The sequence below is a fragment of the Pseudophryne corroboree genome, chromosome 8 (assembly GCF_028390025.1).
Source record: "Pseudophryne corroboree isolate aPseCor3 chromosome 8, aPseCor3.hap2, whole genome shotgun sequence".
Taxonomy (NCBI): Eukaryota; Metazoa; Chordata; class Amphibia; order Anura; family Myobatrachidae; genus Pseudophryne; species Pseudophryne corroboree.
In genome coordinates, this window is record NC_086451.1 from 111,131,725 (window position 1) to 111,145,899 (window position 14,175).

A 14,175-nucleotide genomic window follows, 5' to 3' on the forward strand; every position below is an offset into this window, starting at 1 on the left:
GCAGGGGTTTGGGTTCAGAGGTATAGTGCTGCTGATAATTGTACTGTGTTACCTCATACTGCAAGTTATATCATGTCTGCTTCTGAGGGTAACGGTTCTGGGGCTGAACACACTGCCGGTGTTGCTGACGCCACGGGGCCATATGAGGAGAAAATAGCAGCTGTGGGCTCTGGTTCTGGGGGCTCCTTGCCCCCCAGTGGGACTGTGGCAACGGAGGCACATACTGACCCACCGTGGGCCGCTTTTTCCATGCTTCTGCATACGCTAGTTCATAAACTAACTCCCCCTATGGGACCCCCAATGCAAGTACAACTGTATGTGGTCCCTGCAGCTAACCCGCCGTGGGCGGACGATTTATCTGCTCAAATGAAGAAGTTGAACCAATCCTTGACTACTAAAAAGTCTGACCAATGCTCGCCTAAGTCCAAGAGGTCCTCTAAACGAGCGCTTATCTCCTCACAATCCACTGCTGTCACTGACACCTCGTCTGATGAAGACAGCACATTTACTGACCCCTCAGGTTCTGACTCAGATACGGCTGATGGAGAGGGTAGTTCACATGTGGATGTTCCTGATCTTTTGGAGGCTATTAAGTTAATTCTGCAGATTACGGATGATCCCGAGCCATCCGTCCCTCCTAAGAAACCAGATAGGTTCAAGCGTCAGAAGGTGGTTAAGCAAGTTTTACCTCACTCTGACCACCTAGTGGATATACGTCAGGAACCCTGGGAAAACCTGGGTACGAAGTTTGTGCCTCAAAAGAAGATGCTGGCTCGCTATCCCCTCGCGCCAGAGCTGTCTAAAAATTGGGAAACGCCTCCTCCAGTAGACTCACATGTGGCTAGGATGGTGGTTTCCTCAGCTCTACCTGTCACTACCGTCACGTCTCTAAAAGAGCCTACGGATAAACGTGTGGAGGGTTGTCTGAAAGCGATTTACACCCTCACGGGTGCTGCACAAGGGCCCACTATTGCAGCTACATGGGCTGCAGAGGCTATTGAAGCATGGGCCTTGGAGTTAGAAGCTGAAATCTCTTCTGACCATGCTAGACAATGTTTGTCATATATTGTCACAGCTTCTCGATATATTAAAGAGGCGGCTTCTGATGCCGGTATCCTAGCAGCCAAGGCCTCTACTACGTCAGTCCTGGCTCGACGGATATTGTGGCTGAGATCCTGGTCTGTGGATCTGGACTCTAGAAAAACCCTGGAGGTACTCCCTTTCAGCCCTGACTGCCCCCACGTTGCCCTTAGCAACAGCATTTCGGGTTCTCTACGTATTAAATCACTACATCTCGCTTCTTTCCATCTGAGCTTTCCTAATACTAGGGAGACACCCAGTTTCTTAGCCTTTGGGCTTCTCTGTTCACTTTGTGTTTATTTTGTTACCCTATCACCTTCTGTGTATGTAATGTCATATTCCCCAGTCTGTCTGTGAGTTCATTTGTTTTGCATCCCTCACCGTTCAGACACCAGTACATTCCTGCTGGCACTGGTGTGCATAACAAAGTCGTCACTCGAGGTTACGCCATAGCCTTCAAATACCGACCCCTCATCGATTTTGCCAGACAGACGTACCTTTGGACCAGACAAAGGCAAAAACTCTACACTCGGTGGTACAGACCCTCCTGGATACAGGAGTCGTAGTACAGGTGCCTCTTGCTCAGAGGGGCCGGGGTTACTATTCTCCGCTGTTTCTAGTCCCGAAACCGAATGGGTCCTCCGGGCCCATTCTCAACCTCAAGGCATTGAACAGGTTTGTGAAGGTTTCCAAGTTCCGTATGGAAACCCTTCACTCTATAGTTCTGGCCTTGGAACCTGGGGACTACATGGTCTCCCTGGATATACAGGATGCTTACCTGCATATTCCTATAGCAGTGTCACATCAACAATACCTGAGGTTCGCTATTGGCAACCTACATTACTAGTTTCGGGCGTTACCTTTTGGTTTAACAACGGCTCCGCGAGTCTTCACCAAAGTTATGGCGGTGTTGACGGTACTCCGCTGTCAAGGGGTCAGGATACTGCCGTATCTGGACGACTTGTTAATCCTGGCAAATTCCCCAGATCTTCTCCTGCGTCATCTGGATATGACGGTCCGGTTTCTACAAGCCCACGGGTGGCTCATCAACTGGAAGAAATCCTCTCTGGTCCCTGCTCAGAGCATGGTTCACCTGGGAGCATTGTTGGACACTCACAACCAGAGGTTGTTCTTGTCTCAGGAGAAAGTCCTGAAGATTCAGGACAGGATTCGTTGCTTCCTTTCTCGTCCGCAAGTGTCGATACATTTGGCAATGCAGGTGCTGGGCCTAATGGTATCAGCATTCGACATGGTGGAGTATGCTCAATTCCATTCTCGCCCCCTCCAGAGGCTGATTCTAGCCAAGTGGGACGGCCTGCCTCACCAGTTCAGATCTCAAATGATCTTCTTGACTCCGGAGGTCTGTCTGTCGCTACACTGGTGGCTCTGGGACCAACAATTGTGCAGGGGTCGTCCCTTCTGGATATCCAACTGGGTCCTGTTGACGACAGATGCCAGTCTAAGAGGTTGGGGCGCGGTGCTAGAGCAACACTCCCTTCAGGGTCGGTGGACCAAGGAGGAATCTCTCCTCTCGATCAACATTCTGGAATTGCGGGCGGTCTTCAATGCGTTGAACCTGGCCCAGCATTTAATTCAGAACCGTCCTGTTCAAGTACAGTCGGACAATGCCATCACAGTGGCTTACATAAATCATCAAGGCGGCACTCGAAGCCGTTTGGCAATAAAGGAAGTCTCACGGATTCTACAGTGGGCAGAACGCCATCTACCGGCCATATCGGCCATATTCATTCCGGGAGTCCTGAATTGGGAAGTGGACTTTCTCAGTCGTCAGGACGTGCATGCCGGCGAGTGGGGCCTCCATCCAGAAGTGTTTCAACTCATAGTGGAAAGGTGGGGCCTTCCAGACGTAGATCTGATGGCGTCTCGACACAATCACAAAGTTCCGGTCTTCGGAGCAAGGACAAGGGATTCTCAAGCAGCATTCGTGGATGCACTGGCGGTACCGTGGAGGTTTCGGCTGCCGTACGTGTTCCCTCCGGTGTCATTCCTGCCCAGGGTAATTCGGAAGTTCAAGCAAGAAAAAGGAATTCTGCTTCTCATAGCTCCAGCGTGGCCCAGACGGCACTGGTTCTCAGACCTGCAAGGCCTATCGTCAGAGCGTCCAATTTTACTTCCACAACGCCCAGACCTCCTCGTTCAGGGCCCCTGTGTCTACCAGGACCTAGCCCGGCTGTCTTTGACGGCGTGGCTCTTGAAGCTTCCGTCTTAAGGGCTAAGGGGTTTTCTGATGCGGCCATTCAAACTATTTTGCGGGCCCGGAAACCGGCTTCGGCTCGGATTTACTATAGGGTCTGGCATTCTTACTTTGTTTGGTGCGCATCTAACGATTATGACGCTTCCAAGTTTATTATAGCCAAGTTGTTGGCTTTTCTTCAGCAGGGCCTGGACTTAGGCCTGCGTCTGGCCTCCCTCAAGGTTCAAATATCTGCCTTGTCGGTGTGGTTTCAGAGAAAAATTGCGACCTTACCTGATGTGCATACCTTTACTCAGGGCGTGTTGCATATCCAACCTCCCTGTCTCGCTTGTGGCTCCTTGGGACTTGTCGTGGTTTGAACCTCTTGGTTCAGCTGACCTTAAGTGGCTTTCCCTTAAGGTGGTGTTTCTGCTGGCTATTGTTTCAGCTAGAAGAGTGTCGGATTTGGGTGCCTTGTCCTGTAGTTCCCCATATCTGATATTTCACCGTGACCGGGCGGTTCTTAGGACTTGTCACGGCTATCTACCTAAGGTGGTTTCTTCGTTCCACCTTAATCAGGAGATTGTAGTTCTGGCACTTGTTTCTCCTGATCTGTCTCCCAAAGAGCGGTCTTTGGATGTGGTACGGGCTCTCCGTATCTATGTGAAGAGAACTGCTCCTATTAGGAAATCTGATTCTCTTTTTGTTGTGTTTGGGTTTCTCAAACGGGGCTGGCCTGCTCACAAGCAAACTCTGGCCAGCTGGATTAGAATGGTGATTGCACATGCTTATGTGAAGGCTGGTCTCTCTGCTCCTAATCACATTATGGCCCATTGTACTCGGTCTGTTGGATCTTCTTGGGCGGCCCAACGTGGTGCGACCCTTGAACAATTGTGCAAGGTGGCTACGTGGTCCTCTGTGAACACGTTCATAAGGTTCTATGCCTTCAATACTGCCGCTTCCCAGGTTGCTTCCTTTGGACGCAGGGTTCTTGTGCCCGCTACAGTGCGTCCCCTCCCATAAGGAACTGCTTTTGGACATCCCCTATGTCTATCCTTGTGGAGCCCAGTGTACCCCGCAGCAGAAAACGAGTTCTATGGTAAGAAGTTACCTTTGTTAAAACTCTTTCTGCGAGGTACACTGGGCTCCACAAGGCGCCCACCCTGACGCACTTAGCTTCTTTGGGTTGGTATGGCATTAGCCGCTGACACTTCTCTTGTCGGGAGAGTGTGGTGTTTGTGGCAACTGGCAGTTGTCGTCTCTTTTACTTGCTACTGCATTGGGCTGGTTAACAAAACTGAGCTCCTGTGCACGGAGGCGGGGTGATATAGGAGGCGGCGCTATGCATCTTGGGAAGAAGGTCAAAGCTTTTGAGCCTATTGGTGATTCGGATCAAGATCCTACTCTACACCCCTATGTCTATCCTTGTGGAGCCCAGTGTACCTCGCAGAAAGAGTTTTAACAAAGGTAAGTTCTTACCATAAAACTCGTTATTACAACTATTAAACACCACAAAGTCGTGCGGGGGTTAAGGGGGCATAGCGCCTTACGATGGTGTGAAGAGCGCCCGTAGGGCGCGATGAATCACCTAGTGTTTCATATGACTGCATATATGACATAACCATACCTCCCAACTGTCCCAATTTTCGCAGGACAGTCCCATTTTTTTTGGACTGTCCCACTTGCCGGCCGCAGTGTCCCGCGGTGAAGGTGGGGCAGTTGGGAGGCTCCTGTCATCGCTGCCATGCTTAGCACAGCAGAGGTGAATAGACGCTGTGTGCATGCGCACAGCGTCTATTCAGCGAAAACAGAGGGAGAGAGGACATGCCAGCAGCTCACAGAGTGCTGGCCATGCCCCTTTAGTGACAAGGCCACGCCCCTTTAATTTGGGCCACGCCCACTTTCAGACGCGCATGCGCTGGAGTCCTGCTTATGAATCCCCAAATGTTGGGAGGTATGCATAACTGTTTCCCATCTGTATCATTTAATATTTTTTGCCCTTAGTTATTAGTGTACCATAAACTTGTAATTAGTTCTGTCTTAATTATAAGCAGTGGTGCAAGTAGAAACAATTTCTTCTAAGTACTGTGTGCGCATTGTCAATGAAAATAGGGGCGTGATACACATATTGGGGGGTGGGGGCAGATACACATATGACCCCAATAGTGCCAGATACACGTTGCCACACAGTGCCAGATATACATTGCCCCAGAGTGCCAGATACATAAATGCCCCCACAGTGTCAGATACACAAATGCCCCCACAGTGTCAGATACACAAATGCCCCCACAGTGTCAGATACACAAATGCCCCCACAGTGCCAGATACACAAATGCCCCCACAGCGCCAGATACACATTGCCCCACAGTGCCAGATACACATTGCCCCACAGTGTCAGATACACAAATGCCCCCACAGTGCCAGATACACAAATGCCCCACAGTGCAAGATACACATTGCCCCCACAGTGCCAGATACACAAATGCCCCCACAGTGCCAGATATACATTGCCCCACAGTGCCAGATATACACTGCCCCAGAGTGCCCCCCCCCCCGCTCACAGCTGCTTTTGTTTGTGCTGTGTGAGGGGAGGAGAGCGCAGCGCCTCTCCTGCCCCTCAATGCTCGTGAAGTCCGGTCTCCGCAGCTCCGGCGGCGGGTATCTCAAATGAGGTGCCGGATCATTAGCCAAACAGAGCTCGCGGACCGGCAGCCAATCAGAAGCCGCGGCTGCCAGTCCGCGAGCTCTGATTGGATAGCAAACCGGTACCTAATTGAGATCACCGCCCGCCACAACAGCCGCCGGAGCGGAGACTGGATATCACTGTGCTGCGCTCTCCTCCCCTTACATAGCAGCCAGCGGGATGTAGGTATGGTGGAAAGCCCGGCGTACCGGCTGGGAATTTCTTACCGGTACGCCGTACCGCCCCGTCACGTAATTATTGGTTACATTTATTATAGATATTATATATGTAACCTACAAGCTGCACACAGGCCAAATCCACTCCCCTATAGTCTCTTACTAGTGTCAGGATAGTAATATCTTTCACCAGCTTGACTAGCCAAATATAAGTTAGACTACTGTTAGGACTGTGTGTTTACCTTGGTGTGTATATTTTGTTTTGTGGTGCAGCGCATTTTGCACAACAATGCTGTATCTGAAACTATATTGTGCTGTGTCCTTTGTGGCAGAGTTTGCCAACCTCTGCCATCACAATCCTGGTTTTAAGGATAGCCATGCTTAAGCACAGGTGACTTAATAAGTACCTCAGTAAGTTTGATTTATGCAATGATATCCTTAAAACCAGGACTGTAATGGAGTTTCAGAAACTGCTTTGTGGGATGTCCTCCTGTTGATGACCTCACTCACCCAGTGGCTGGTAACTCCTCCACAATGGGCCCCTACCATTGCATTCCCCTGGTGTGCTCTTCAAGCCATGACGCTGGGGGATACTTATAAAACTCTTCTAACCAGTGGAGATGTTCTCTATAACAAACAGCTTCAAGCAAGCATTTACCAAGTACATTCTATAAAATGATACGTAGAAGCTGATTGGTTGCTATGGGCAGCTTCTTTATTTGTCCACTTCTCCACTCTTTAGAAGATTTGATACCACTCAATTTATATTCTTAATTGGCAAATGAAACTTACAGTAGTTGAAGGACAGAACATGTAGTAATTAATTTAATTGGTATTTGTTACTTTATGGGCTCTTAATTTTTATTGACAAAAAAATGTATGGACTTCCGAAGTTGCAGAAATGTAGACCAATACATTGTTATGCCAATTAATGATAGACTTAAGAAATGACCTTACCATGTGTGTGAGATGGGATAGTATGTACTGTGGGGCGTAGTTTATGGTATACAGGTTGAGTCTCCCATATTCAAAATGTATGGGGCCAGTAGTATTGTGTATTGTATATCATATATATAATGTTGTGCATTAAACAAAGTTTGTGTACATGGAACCATCAGAAAGCCATACCTCCCAACTGTCCTGATTTCAGCGGGACAGTCCCGCTATTCGTCCACTGTCCCGCTGTCCCTCCCAAGGGTTGCAGTGTCCCGCGGGCGGGGGGGGGGGGGGGAGTTGGGGGAGGCTTTTGCTCACCCGCTGCTCTGCTCTGTAAAGCGGCGAGTGATCTCCTGAATAGATGCCGTGCGCGTATTCAATGCTGGGAGGGGAGCAGGGTGCTGCCCAGCTGCTCGGGGAGTGCTGGGCACGCCCCCGAAATCCCGGGAAAACGGGTCCGTGATGCTCGGTCACGCCCCTCTCACTAAGCTCCCTTTTCGGGTTGCGCACGGCTACGCCTCGCGAATGTCCCGACCCAGGATCTTGGAATCTTGGGAAGTATGAGAAAGCAAATATATCACTATCTCAGTCGTGCTCAAAATATTCCATATTTTTACTGTAGATGGGCACAAATCAATGTGCAGAGTGGCAGTGATGTGCAATAACTTAATAATTTTATGTCCTGTTCTATTTTTCAGGAAACGTAGTTGTCAAACACCCTGTAAATATATATTCCATATTTCCAACGGACAACACAGTGAGTAGTTTTAATTCTTTGTGTATGAGATAATGCCAGGACTAGAAATAATTGCACAGCAGCACTCTGTTACCCTTACAAGGAGGTTACATACTGGTGTATTGCTTGTTTTGGAAACAATAAGGTTGTCCATGTATGCATCATACTAGGGCAGGCCTGGCCAAACTGTGGCTCTCCAGATGTTGTGAAACTACACACCCCAGCATGCCCTGCCACAGTTTTAGCATTCCCTAATCGCAAAACTGTGGCAAAGCATGATGGGACTTGTAGTTTTACAACAGCTGGAGAGCCACAGGTTGGCGAGGCCTGTACTAGGGCTATGACTGTGGCTGTTTGTATGCTATTACTGATCTGCTAGCACACACAGCTCCATGAATTTGTATAGTAATGGGGCACAGCAACACCCACTTGTATTTTATGTGTGTCAATAGTGTTGTCCATATTTCTTCTTTGTGTGCAATGCAATGAAAGGTAATTCTCAAAAGACCAATCTGCACTACATCATGAGCTCCTTCTGCGCTAATTTGTCTGCATAGTCCGCAAGTTCCTTTCTAGGTGCACGTCTACCCCTGCTCCCAGGACATTTATTACTTTAGTATGTAAAAAATTTCTCCATAACTGCTAAGGGGTAGCAGTTCATTTATCGTCAGTCAAAATGCCGACATTCATTATGCTGACATGTTCAAAATGGTGACGCAGTCAGAATACCGACATTTAAAATGCAGACATGTCAAAATGCCGACATGAGTTTTTAAGGAATTTTTGCCCCAAAACAGACTTGTTCATACTTTACCATCCCAGCGGACCTGGACGGGGGTAATAATAGCTATGTAAGGGGACGCGTACACTTAGACGGTGTCCATGTCGACCTATGTTTTGTTTGATGTTCAGATCAAAACCAAATAAAAATAGGCAGAGAGAAGAACATAGCTAGGAACAGGAAAAGCACAAACAAAACTCTAAAAGCTATGTGTGCAAATGCTAGGAGGTTAGGAAATAAAATCCCAGAACTAATTGCAATAATGGCAAGGGATGATGTAGACATTGTGGCAATTACAGAGTCATGGTACAATGAAAATCATGACTGGGACATAGCTATACCGGGATATACTTTATTTAGGAAGGACAGAATTGGAAAAATCGGAGGAGGGGTAGCAATGTATGTAAAAAAATGCATAAATACTACATTAATACAAAGTATTGAAGAAAAAACTGAGGCCCTTTGGGTGACCATAGAAACAGGGGAAAAGTCGAGTATTCGTATTGGCGTGATATACAGGCCACCAGGTCAGGAAGAGGAACTCGACAAGTACCTATTGCAGGACATAACTAAAATGGCATTAAAAGGAGAGGTAATAATCATGGGAGACTTTAATCTTCCTGATGTAAACTGGGAAGTGTCTGTTGCTAGTTCCACTAGTTGTAGGGACATTTTAAATTCCCTTCAGGGAGCATCCCTCCACCAATTGGTGAGGGAGCCCACTCGGAAAGACGCTATATTAGACTTAATACTTACAAATGGAGACAGAATATCGGACGTAAAAGTGGGTGAAAACCTGGGATCCAGTGAACATCAAGCAGTATGGTTCAGCATAAAGACGGAGACTGACTCATCCCATACAAAAACAAAGGTGTTGGATTTTAGGAAGGCTGATTTTGTAGGGATGGGAAAATGTGTAAGCGATTCTTTGGTAGAGTGGAGGAACTTGGAAGCCGTGCAGGAGAGGTGGGAAACATTAAAATGTGCAATATTAAAGGCAACAGACCTTTGTATCAAAAGTGTTAGGAAAAACACAAGGAAAAGGAAGCCAGTGTGGTCTGCAAAAGAAGTAGCAAATATTGTGAAAGCAAAAAAGATGGCTTTTAGGAAATATAAGCAGACACAAAATAATGAAGACAAAGAGATATATCTTGTTAGACAGAAGGATACTAAGAAGGTAATCAGATGTGCAAAGGCACAAGCTGAGGAGAAAATGGCCCAGTCAGTGGGTAAAGGAGGCAAAACGTTTTTTAGGTATATAAGCGAAAGAAGAAAAACAAAAGGCGGAATAATAAAACTAAAGACAGACACTGGGAGTCTTGTTAAGGGAGACAATTTAATAGCAGCTCATCTTAATAATTATTTTTGCTCAGTATTTACTACTGAAAGAGAGGGGAAGGGGCCACAGTTAAGTTTCAGGGATATTCAGGAAAATGACACCAGTACATTTACAGAGGAGAAGGTCCTAACAGAACTCTCAAAGCTGAAAGTGGACAAATCTATGGGGCCAGATGGGATACATCCAAGGATACTAAAAGAACTTAAAGAGGTGCTGGTAGCACCATTGACAGAATTATTCAACCAGTCATTAGCTACAGGAGTAATTCCAGAGGACTGGAAAAGAGCAAACGTAGTCCCACTGCACAAAAGTGAAAGCAAGGAAGAGGCAAACAACTACAGACCAGTGAGTCTTACATCAGTAGTAGGGAAATTGATGGAAACACTCTTAAAAGAAAGAGTTGTAGATTATCTTAAATCCGTCAATTTACAGGATCCCAAACAGCATGGATTCACTGGGGGGAGATCATGTCAAACAAATCTTATTGACTATTTTGACTGTGTGACTAAAGTGATGGATAAAGGTGGAGCCATGGATATAGCTTATCTAGACTTTAGTAAGGCTTTTGACACTGTTCCACATCGCAGACTGCTAAATAAACTCGAAAGTTTGGGATTGGATATTAGGATTATTGAATGGATAAGATCTTGGTTGAAGGATAGAAAACAGAGAGTTGTGGTAAATAGAGGGCATTCACAGGAGGGAAATGTTACCAGTGGAGTACCCCAGGGATCTGTACTTGGACCAGTGCTTTTTAATATCTTTATTGGTGACACTGCAAATGGCATTAAAGGGAAAGTGTGCCTTTTTGCAGATGACACAAAAACAAATGATTGAGGACCTAGGTAGACTAGAGGAATGGTCAAGAGTGTGGCAATTACAGTTTAATGCCAAAAAATGCAAAATCATGCACTTGGGTCTCAAAAATCCAAAGGCTAAAAATAGTATTAATGGCACTATACTGGAAACTACTGAGGAGGAAAGGGATCTAGGAGTCACTATTTCAGATGACTTAAAGGCAGGTAAGCAATGTAACAAAGCAATGAGGAAGGCTAGTCAGATGCTTGGCTGCATTGGGAGAGGAATCAGCAGCAGAAAGAAAGAAGTAATAATGCCACTGTATAGGTCATTGGTACGGCCTCATCTAGAATACTGTGTTCAATTCTGGAGGCCATATCTTCAAAAGGAAACTGTACAAAGAAGGGCAACTAAAATGGTGCATGGCCTACATCACAAAACATACCCAGAAAGACTAAGAAATCTCAATATGTATATGTCACGAACCGGTCTCTCACCTTTGCGGGTTCTGGGGTTCATCCGTTGCCAGTGCGGTTGCTCGCGGTGCTGTGCGCCCGTGTGGGGACACGGCGTGATCAATGGCACAGGTAATGCAGAGTCTGGGAACTGTGAGTGCGGGGACCAAATGGCCTAAGGCACTGCGGTGTGTCTGCTGTATAGGAGGTGGCCATGTTGGAGACCAAATAGCTAATACAGAGCACTTGTGAAAACACCTGTGGGCAGGTGTAAGCCAATCCCGTGCTTGTGCTGCCTTTAAGTAGGCTGGGATTATGTTACTCTGGGCCAGTGCTTTGTTGTATCAAAGCTGTGCTCTAGCTCTGAGCTCTCTCCGTGCATTCCTGTGTGATTCCCGTGGTCCAGATATCGCCTCCGTTCCCAGAGGTCCGTCTGCATCCTTCACTGCTGAAAGATCCACCGGCTCTCCGCTGTGCTGTCAGTTAATTGCACTCCTATTGGAAATAGTTGGATTCCCAGTGTCCTGCATGAGGTTACCTTGTCAGTCTGCCTATCATTCAAAGTCTGGAGGATTCCGTTTCTCTCAGCTGTTCGTTTGTTCAACTCTGCATTTAACCCATTCATCACCTTGTCTTCTACTACAGTTTCACAGTGATCTCCGGAACCCGCAAGTAACCCAATTCAGTACTTTTATTTGCTATGTTGTCATTACAAGGATAATTCATCACAGTCTCTCAGTTAACTCTCAAAACTCCATTGCCAATTCTTACAGTTAATTCTCCATGTCTGCATTAACCAGTTAAACACAATCTGCAGTTCAGCATCAAAGCTTGTTTATATTTGCTATGTTGTCATAACAAGGATAATTCATCACAGTCTCTCAGTTAACTCTCAAAACTCCATTGCCAATTCTTACAGTTAATTCTCCATGTCTGCATTAACCAGTTAAACACAATCTGCAGTTCAGCATCAAAGCTTGTTTATATTTGCTATGTTGTCATAACAAGGATAATTCTTCACAGTCTCTCAGTTAACTCTCAAAACTCCATTGCAAATCCTTACAGTTATCTCTTCATGTCTGCATTATCCAGTTAATCACATTCTGCAGTTCAGCATCAAAGCTTGTTTATATTTGGACAATCCAACATTTATTCATCAGCTTGTTTTGCATATGTTTCCATGAACATTTCTTTTATTTATTTTTGAGTTTTCTCTTGCATATTATTCCTGCAATACTTCAGTATAATATGATGATTAACAACTTGTCAGTTAACCCTTTACTGAATTGTTATTTTGAATAAATATATGAATCGGAACTTTCTTCGTCCTCCCTGCTTTCTTCATAGCCCAGCACCTACACCTGTGGTTGGTTCCGGGTTAACGGATTCACAAAAACACCCGGACCTGACAGTAAGCACTGGCCACATGGATCCGTCAAGTGACCAATTCGCAGGAGGCGGTGCTACGTCAGATATCCTTTCCCGTCTGGAAAACCAGGAGTCTATACAGACACAAATAGTGCAGTTTATGCAAACTATGGCAGACCGTTTAGAGACTCTTCATACGGCTATTAAAACGTCCCAAGTCCAGATTCTAACCCCGGATGTCCCAGTTACCACTACAGCTTCTCCTGTGACGCTGCCTACGTCCCGCTTGCAGTTACCCTCTCCGAGTAAGTTTGACGGAACTCCAAAACTTTGCAGAGGATTCCTGAATCAATGCGAGATCCAGTTTGAACTGATGTCTGCCAGTTTCCCATCAGCTCGTTCTAAGGTTGCATATATTATTGCCCTCCTCTCCGGTCAGGCTCTGGAGTGGGCATCACCATTATGGGAGAGAGGTGATCCTATCCTCTCTAATTACAAAGAGTTCGTATCTTCCTTCCGGAGAATCTTTGACGAACCAGGCAGGACCACCTCAGCATCCTTGGAGATTCTCCGTCTACGTCAAGGTTTACGTCCTGTCAGTCAATATATTATTCAGTTTCGCACGTTGTCTTCAGAGTTAAACTGGAATGAGGAGGCCCTGATCGCCGCGTTTTGGAATGGACTTTCAGAAAGAATCAAGGATGATTTAACTATCCGGGATGTGCCAATTAAACTGGATGAATTGATTTCTCTCTGTAACAAACTTGACCTACGCTACAGGGAGCGATGTTTAGAGAAATCCAGGGCAGAGCGATCCAGTCCACGTGATCATCCTAGACCTCGACAAGATTCTTCATCACAGTCTCTAGTAATGACTGAAGAACCTATGCAGATTGGGCGCTCTCGCCTCACAGAGGAGGAACGACTTCGTCGTCGACAGGGTAACCTCTGCATGTACTGTGGGTCTTCCGAACATTTAGTTAAATTCTGCAAACTCCGACCGGGAAACTCTCGCCTCCTAGCTTATTCAAGAGAGGTTAAGCTAGGAGTTACTTTAGAATCACGTTCTGGGAAAGAGCCGACCTTGTCTATTCAATTAGAAGTTCCAAGTTCTACAGTGAAAGTTTCAGCTCTCCTAGATTCCGGGGCAGCCGAGAACTTCATCTCCTCAGCCTTTGTCATACGGTCTAAAGTTCAAACCATGCCTCTGGAAGCAGCAGTTGCCGTTACAGCAGTGGATGGAAGTCGAATTCCAGATGGTATAATTACTCATCGAACCGTATGTCTCAAGATGAAAGTTGGTGAGCTCCATTCCGAATACCTCTCCTTCTACGTGATTCCCAAAGCCTCTCAAGATGTGATACTTGGTTTACCTTGGCTGCAGAAACATAATCCTCAACTTAATTGGCAAACCATGGAAGTCCTTTCATGGGGTAAATCTTGTACCAAGGACTGTGTAGCTACAATTGTACCTCTTCGGTCAATTAGCCTTTCCGATCTACCTCCTCATCGTGAATGGGACTGCCCAGTCGTCCTGGTTCCGGGCAAGACCCCTCCTAGGGGACAAATTCATCCGCTATCCATCCCAGAGACGCGAGCTTTCCGGGATTGGTCCACTCCTACAACTCT

The 14,175-nt window shown here is 46.5% G+C and overlaps 1 protein-coding gene across 3 annotated transcripts in view; it reads left to right on the plus strand.

The window, feature by feature from the left end:
- Positions 1-14,175, plus strand: part of ADGRD2 (adhesion G protein-coupled receptor D2) — a 611,421-nt gene that overhangs the window by 231,982 nt on the left and 365,264 nt on the right. For all 3 annotated transcript variants that reach the window (XM_063936865.1, XM_063936864.1, XM_063936863.1), the window contains exon 24: positions 7,768-7,826. In XM_063936865.1, coding sequence (XP_063792935.1) covers positions 7,768-7,826 — 59 coding nt within the window. The remainder of the gene's footprint in view (positions 1-7,767; positions 7,827-14,175) is intronic.